The sequence below is a fragment of the Rosa chinensis genome, chromosome 4 (assembly GCF_002994745.2).
Source record: "Rosa chinensis cultivar Old Blush chromosome 4, RchiOBHm-V2, whole genome shotgun sequence".
NCBI classification, from domain to species: domain Eukaryota; kingdom Viridiplantae; phylum Streptophyta; class Magnoliopsida; order Rosales; family Rosaceae; genus Rosa; species Rosa chinensis.
The window spans coordinates 23,938,231-23,946,204 of record NC_037091.1 but is presented as its reverse complement, the minus strand read 5'-3'; the positions used below and the strand labels follow the sequence as shown (position 1 = coordinate 23,946,204).

At 37.1% G+C, this 7,974-nt stretch overlaps 1 protein-coding gene across 1 annotated transcript; it reads right to left on the bottom strand.

Annotated features, from left to right (window-relative positions):
- Positions 1-357: 357 nt before the first annotated feature.
- On the bottom strand, positions 358-7,358 carry LOC112199020 (receptor kinase-like protein Xa21). The gene is made up of 4 exons (XM_040518695.1): positions 6,758-7,358; positions 905-1,359; positions 539-803; positions 358-434 (listed from the first exon to the last, which is right to left on the bottom strand). Exons 1-4 carry the CDS (start codon positions 7,356-7,358, stop codon positions 358-360), a joined length of 1,398 nt encoding a protein of 465 aa, XP_040374629.1.
- Positions 7,359-7,974: the final 616 nt, after the last annotated feature.

Genomic DNA, 7,974 nt, shown 5'->3' with positions numbered 1-7,974 from the left:
CCCTGGTGGGTGGTTAGTGTTGCAGCACAGTCCACTAGGTCTAGGTTAAACTTTGTCTGCCCAAACTACTGGAATGCATTCAAGTTTCTGTCATGGGCAAGTGCTAATTTGGTTTTGTTAAGCTTGATCACCACGTTTTTAATGTCAACTCGCTCATCTGGCGATTCCTGACAACACTCCAAGCCTAATTCCATTATGGACAAGAGGATGCTTGCAGCATCTTTACATCTCTTCCCTCTACTATGCTCAGCAAACCACTATCCATAACTTCCATCATCCTGTCCGGAAGTGACGAAAATATCCATTGCCTCAAACTCTGCTCTCCAGCAAACATTTATTCTGTGGGTTTCTTTCTTGTCAAAAAATCTCCAACATCATGATTCCAAAGCTATAAACATCACCTCTGGCAGACACTTTTCCTTCCAAACCGTACTCTGTAACAAAACCAGCGATCTCATCCACTCATTTAGGACAAAGACGAGGAAACTGATATGCTTCTTATCTTAAAAGATATAACAATAAACAGAGGAGAAATTACCTGGTGCAACATACCCAATTGTACCCAGAGTTTTGGTTTGTGTGTTGTCCTGGTTTTCTGCTAAATATTTTGCAATATCGAAATCTGCAACATGTCCAACCATGTCATCATCGAGAAGAATGTTGCTAGGCTTTAAATCACAGTGCACAACAACTTCTAGTTGACCGTGATGGAGATACTCCAAAGCAGATGAAATATCAACCAAAATGTTAACACTTTGTAGAAGATTTAGATAGTAGTTGTGCAGTATAACCACTTCTCTAGGCTTCCATTAGATATATATTCTAGCACCAAAGCCCTTATGTCAGGGCTTGAACATATAGTTATGACCTTGACAAGATTTCTATGACGCATTGTCCTCCATACCTTGCATTCTGTATCAAAACTTTTATAGGTCCCCTCTCTTTGCAAATTTAGAACTTTAATAGCAACAGTTGTGCCATCAAATAGTATCCCTTTGTACACTGAACCAAAACCTCCAACTCCAAGTGAGTTGCTTTCACAGAAGTCATTCGTAGCACGACAGAGATCATTGTATGATATAAATCCATGCTCTTCAGCCATTAAATTTGTATCTGAACTTGGAATCTCTGCATTTCTTTTTTGATTCTTCGCCAACATGTAAATGACAGCTGGGAGGATTATGGTTGATGCAATGACCGGAAGAATATACGTGAGCCTGTTCAGTGGTGTCTTTGATTTCTGAGTGTTATGGCTTGAACATGGTGGGACTCCAAAATCTGGTCTACCACAACAGCCTTTGTTGGCTAAAAATGACTTGGCAGTGAGGTTGGCAAAAAGCCCCCCAGAAGGAATCTCTCCTGAAAGTTGATTAAAAGAAACATTCAAGTACTTGAGATATTGAAGTGCTTCCGGCCAGAGGCCTTGGTATTGTCCCAGATAGATTATTGTATGATAAGTCCAAGAACTCCAATTGATGTAGGACGAGATTTTAGCCAATTTCAACAAATAATCCCGAAAAGAAAGAAGCGTCGTCACATTAAGAAGAATAATTTGAATATTGGAAATTGGTATTCAAATAGGCTTCTTAATGATGGAATTAATCATAAATTATATATTTGCGAAGAAAATATTGAATAATTTGAATATTGGAAATTGGATATATCGGGATTCTAGAACAAAATCTTGGTTGGGATTCCAATTATATATTTACGTAATATTCTTTAGTATCTAGGATTCTATTTCTGATTTTTATTAATGAGGTTTAATTAGGTTTTCTAGTTTTAGTCTATAATAAATTATTCCTTTTGTTTTCTAGTTGTATTAGGCTTATGTTATGTGCCCTATATATAAGGCACCTCTTAGATTGTAATTTTCATTCAAGTTATCAATAAAAAAACCAAATATTAGAGAAGTTTCTCTATGTTTCTTAGGGCTGTGCTCGTAATTGCTAGTGGATTCTAGCTCATCTCATATGACTTTCGACGCTTGACGGAGCCTCTTGCTATCATGTTCACGCTTCCCGCATCATTTGGTATCAGAGCGGGTATCGCCCGCTCCTTAGCAGATGACGATCCAAGGGAGAAGTTCACTACAGCCAACCTTAACGACACTGGTCGTAGAGTATCTATCAAAGAAAGTTTTGTTGAAGAGGAACATGCCAAGGGATTTGCCCTAGGACAACCTCATCAATCCAAAAAAAAAAAGAAAAAAAAAGAAAAAGAAGAAACATGGAACGTTGGATATTCACAACGCCGGATTACGACGACTTTCGAACTACATGTATTATCAACGACAAGGTATGCTCTGTAATAATTGACAGTGGTCTACGAGAGAACTTTGTAGCAAACAAAGTTGTGGATTATTTTGAATTACCGACAGTGAAGCTGAGTGATCCATACTGGATTCCATTTGGAGAGGATGAATATGGACAAGTAACAGAGGTCTGTAAAGTTCCTGTCTCTATGGGAAAATTTTATAAAGAAGAGATTACTTGTCATGTGATTGACATGGACGACACTAATGTGCTTTTTGGAAGACCATGGCATGAAAGTGTCAAAGGTGGTTATTGCAAAGACAACACATATTTATTTAGGTGGGAGTCGCACAAAATTAAAATCAAGCCTAGAAGGAAGAACATCAAGAATGACCATCCTGAGGTGTGTGAAAAGGAACATGAAGAAGCAACTTTGAAGATTGAAGAGAAACTCATTAGGGATAAGGAAGCTGATTCATTCATCACATCAATATCCATGTCATGCATGCCTTATTGTGTTCAAGATCAACCCAAGGAGAAGTCATTGCCCATTCCTTTTCAAGTGGAGGAGTTCAAGTTTCAAGATGCTTATTCTAAACTTGTCTACGGTATTGGATTCATGGCGATTCCTTTTAATTTCGAGAATATTGAAGTTGATGGCTTATCATGTTTTATTCCTACTAATGATCGAGCTGCATACAAGAGGAACTCGAGGTCGAGTTCTTTTCATGTGGAGGAGACTGATGTAGGACGAGATTTTAGCCAATTTCAACAAAGAATCCCGAAAAGAAAGAAGTGTCTTCACATTAAGAAGAATAATTTGAATATTGGAAATTGGTATTCAAATAGGCTTCTTAATGATGGAATTAATAATAAATTACTATTTTGGATATATCGGGATTCTCGAACAAAATCTTAGTTGGGATTTCAATTATATATTTGCGTAATATTCTTTAGTATCTAGGATTCTATTTCTGATTTTTATTTAATGAGGTTTAATTAGGTTTTCTAGTTTTAGTCTATAATAAATTATTCTTTTTATTTTCTAGTTGTATTAGATTTATGTTATGTGCCCTATATATAAGGCACCTCTTAGACTGTAATTTTCATTCAAGTTATCAATAAAAAAACCAAATATTAGAGAAGTTTCTCTATGTTTCTTACGGCTGTGCCCGTAATTGCTAGTGGATTCTAACTCATCTCATATGGTTTTCGACACTTGACGGAGCCTCTTGCTATCGTGTTCACACTTCCCGCATCACCAATCCTTTCAGATCACCCAAAGTTTGGGGAATGGATCCAATCAACAAATTCTTAGATAATTAAATCAAGATAAGCAAGGCTTTGAAAACCTCCTACAACGCTTAGAATTTCACCAGTAATTTGGTTCCGAGCTAAATCTAAACCTTAAATAGATTTTGACTTTTTCAAGCTCACAGGTAAATACCCCGGCCCTTGAAATAATTGAATGACAGGTTCAGGTACAAGAGATTTTCATGTTTCCATAAGTTGACTGGTATAGATGATGCAAGTCTGTTGGAGCTTAAGAATACTTTTTGAAGTAGGCTGAGGTTTCCTATGCAATCTGGGATTGATCCATAGATATCATTATTTTCTATTGATAGTTCTCCCAGGTTCCTAAGAAGACAAACTGATGAGCTCGAAGTGAGTTCTCAAAAATATCCCTGTTGACAACTGTTAGTATATAGCAAGTAGGGATCGTTCTATCCGGGGATTGAGGGTGCTCCTATCATTTAAACGTCAAAGAAAAGAATATTAATCACAAGTATACAATATTTACGAAAATTACAAAGAATTAAAGGGGGTTTCGAAAATTGTTTTAATTAACAAACTAATTATCTAACTAACTAATTACAATGACCAATCAACTAAGAATTAAGATGTAATGGACAGATGAGATGCATTGATGAAGTTAAGAACCTTTAACACGAATTCAAAGATACAAATTATAATTTTCAAATCACAACACATACTTGCACGAAATCAATCAAGAACAAACCATGGATGCATGCATAAGTTCTTATTACTTTCCTTAGTTAAATTAACTAGATGAACACACTATAGTTAACCCTATTAAACATGCATGCTAATGAGTGACCAATGCAATAACACACATATCCAACGCATTAAACACTTAGAAAGTTTGATTGATTTAAGAAAAACACACAATTTAGAACGCTAATCGAGCATGCAATTCTCTTTGTTGATTTACCTAAGGAATTATAGGTTTTCCACTTTAATTAACAAGACTAGAATGCTAGCATCTTATTATGGATTCAATCATGCAACTCGAAACCTAAGTTGGTCTCAAAGAAATCGAAACATGAAAGGTGGGATTGAAGTACAAAACCAACAAATATTCAAGAACATATAAAGAATTCAAAAATTATAAATCTGAAAATCCTAAAACGAATTCATGCTTCAAGGTTATTGGAAACTAAACATTAAAACATTTACTTTAATCTAACATGAAATCGCAACATCCAAGAAAACCAAAAACAAAGAACGCTAAAGAATTTGATTTTTAAGTTACAAGATAGCAAAACCGAAAACAAAGCTCTAGGGTTCATGGTTACACTTTTAAAGGAGCTTCAAGAACGCAAGAAGATCTTCAAAGGTGGTGGATGGCAAGGAGAGCTACGGCAAGGATGGAGAATGGAGGAAGAACTTGTTTCACGGCTTCAAAACCTTGAACAGTTGGAGAGGCCGAAACTTTGAGAGAGTAAAGGGGAGAGATTGTGATTTTGATTCAGGGTTGAAAGATGATTTTCACGGCAATAGCTTCCCCTTTATATAGTGCACGGCCTAGGTTTAGGGTTTCCTAGGAATTCTCTCTTGTGACATCATTCAACCAATAAGAAAATTCCATTTAGAAGTAGAGAACAAGTCACCTTAGTCTTGGCCGAATTCTGCATATATCTAGACCACATTTCGGCCTCCTTGGAATTAGGAATCATATATCAACTTTTATTCCTATATTTTCTTCTCCAAAATTCCCATGAAATCCAAAATAATCCCTAATTGGACTCTTGCCGAAATCTTCATGAATCTTCTTTGTATTGCACGGAAAAAACCAATATTTGTAGGTTTAGGACTGCTCAAGATGTCATGGAAGGATCTAGAGACTCATGTGCAAGTCAAATGCTTCAATCTTTGGGCCAGACTTCTCAATTGAGCAATTTCAAAGCCCATTCTTTTGTTGCCGAAATTCCTTGTGCATTCTAGAACATTCTTGAACTATTTTGAGTCATCTTGAAGCCACAGCATCTCCTAGCACCACCAGACTCCTAGTGTCATCAGGTTTCCTAGTCCAACTAGGACTCTGTCATTTCTTCATTTCCACGCACATTTTTCCGAGTTCACTCCTAGTTGCATTAGGATTCCTATTTCAACCTAGGATTCCTTTTCCTATTAGGATTAGGAAACCTTCATTTCTCTATTTCTTTCCCATTTCTGCACTTCATTTCCTCCTTGCCTTCATTTCCATCATTTCTAGCTCTTTTTAGCTCATTTCCTGCTTTTGGAGCTCATTTCTACCTAAATACAACAAAGTAAGTTAGAAATGACATTGTTAAGAGAATAACTAAGTAAAATGTAGGGAAAATGACGTTAAAAACGTAGAAAATATTACTCTGGTCACAAACCTCATCTGGAATGAAACCATGAATTATGTTGTCTCGAAGGTACAGTCGCTACAACATCTCCAATCCTCCAATTGATGAAGGTATTTCTCCACTCAAATTGTTGTTTGTAAGGACAAGGTAGGTCAAGCTTTTAAAAGAACCAAGTGTACGTCCTTGGTATATGGCCCTGGATTTGGCACCATGGCGCATAAAGTACTTGAAGTGAAGAAAAGTTTCTAGAGTAGTCAGGTATGATGCCATTCAAAGGGTTTCCAGACAAAATTATTCTCCACAACGAACTGCTATTGAATAAAGAAGAAAGGAATTCGAGTTTAGCAACTCCAGGCTTTCCTGTTAACTGGTTCAATTCCAAATTAAGGTGTTGGAGGTGCATCAATTAAGCTGCCAAGGGTCGTGGGAATTGGTCCATAGAGCAATTTGTTGTCCAGGTGAGTTATAATAAGCTAGGTAAGATTTGAAAAGTATGATGGAATGTTTCCGATAATGTAATTGTTAGAAAACTGGAAGGATTCAAGGTTTGGTAGGTGAACTGTGTTTGATGAATTAGGAAGCTCTCCTGACAGGGCATTATTACTTCCTGCAAGTTTTTTTAGGGAGGAGATATTGAAAATTTGTGGAGGCAACACTCCAGTCAGACCATTAGAAGAAAATAGAAAAGACGTTAAATTCGACAGACGCCCCAACTCAGGAGGAATGTTTCCCTGGATGTTATTAAGTTCCACACCCAAGTATTTCAAGTTGGTAATATTACCTATTGTTGGAGGTATAGTACCAGTTAGGTTATTACCACCAGTTAGGTTATTTCAAATTGTAAACTCCCAATTTCTCTAGGAATACCCCTAACAAGACTATTGTATGACAAAGATAAAGTCACAAGCTGCGCACATCGATGTATCCGTGATGGGATTAGACCACTGAATTTGTTATAAGAAACAGAAAGGATTTGAACATTTGACCAATGGTTATCACAAATATCAATGGGAAGAAATCCTGAAATGTTGTTGTCATATAGAGAAATAGCAACTAGAGAAGATAGATTTATCAGCGCAGAGGGGAAGGAACCTGTGAGGCCACATTGGTCCAAACTCAATCTTTTTAGTGTTGAAATGTTTCCCAAAGATGATGGAATCTCACCAGACATGATACTGTTTTTCCCAAGGTATAATTGCTGGAGTCTGGGCAAGAGACCCAACTCTTTAGGTATAAGACCGTTCAGCCTGTTTGCTGCAAGGGATATGTTTTCAAGCTGTTGGCATTGATGTATAGTTGGAGGGATATTTCCTTCCAGCTTGTTATCTTGAAGTACCAGTATCCTCAAGCGAGGTAGAAGACTGATTTCATGTGGCAGCAACTCAATGAAGCTGTTATTTCGCGGATCAAGTGAGACTAAGAAGGAGAGGTTGCCAACATGGGGGGAAATGGTGCCTTGGAGTCCCATATACGATAGATTCAGGGCTGTGACCCTTTGCCTCTGTTTACTACAAGTCTACAAGAGACCCCAATCCAATTACAAAAGCTCGTTGTAGTGGTCCAGTTACCACCCAAGACAGATTTGGTTGGATCAAAAGTGAGCTTAGATTGTATGGCAAGGAGAGCGGATTGATCAGTGAGGTTGGAATTAGCTGAGGATACAGCAAAGTGAAGGAGACATGAAAACTGGAGCAACAGAACACCATAAAGGAGAACTTTTGGCTTTTCCATGGTGTTTGATGATCTAGGTGCAAGTTTGATCCGCAATTTTCTTGAATATGGTAACACAACAAATTCCTGGTGCTGATTTGGTTTCTGTGATTGACACTTGAAACTTCTGTGAAACAACGTAGAAAATGCAAGCTACCAAACACTTTTGGTCAATTTGGTTCCATAGTAGTTTATAATTTTGATGCTGTTTTAAAAACAATAACTCTGGTTTCCAGTAGGAACTGTATTTTCCTTCCTGGACTCATGGTATTGGAGGACGATCGAATATTTTATGCTTAGTCAATTGTTCAAACTTTTGATTCTAAGAGAAAAAATTAAGGACAACTTCTCTTCCTTTGGATGTATTAAAAGCC

Coding starts and splice junctions, on each gene's coding strand:
- LOC112199020 (XM_040518695.1), bottom strand. CDS start 7,358: ATGGGACTCCAAGGCACCATTTCCCCCCATGTTGGCAACCTCTCCTTC. Junction 1,360..6,757: donor ATACAATAGTCTTGTTAGGG/GTATTCCTAGAG, acceptor ATCAACTTTCAG/GAGAGATTCCTTCTGGGGGG. Junction 435..538: donor AATTGGGTATGTTGCACCAG/GTAATTTCTCCT, acceptor GTTTTGTTACAG/AGTACGGTTTGGAAGGAAAA.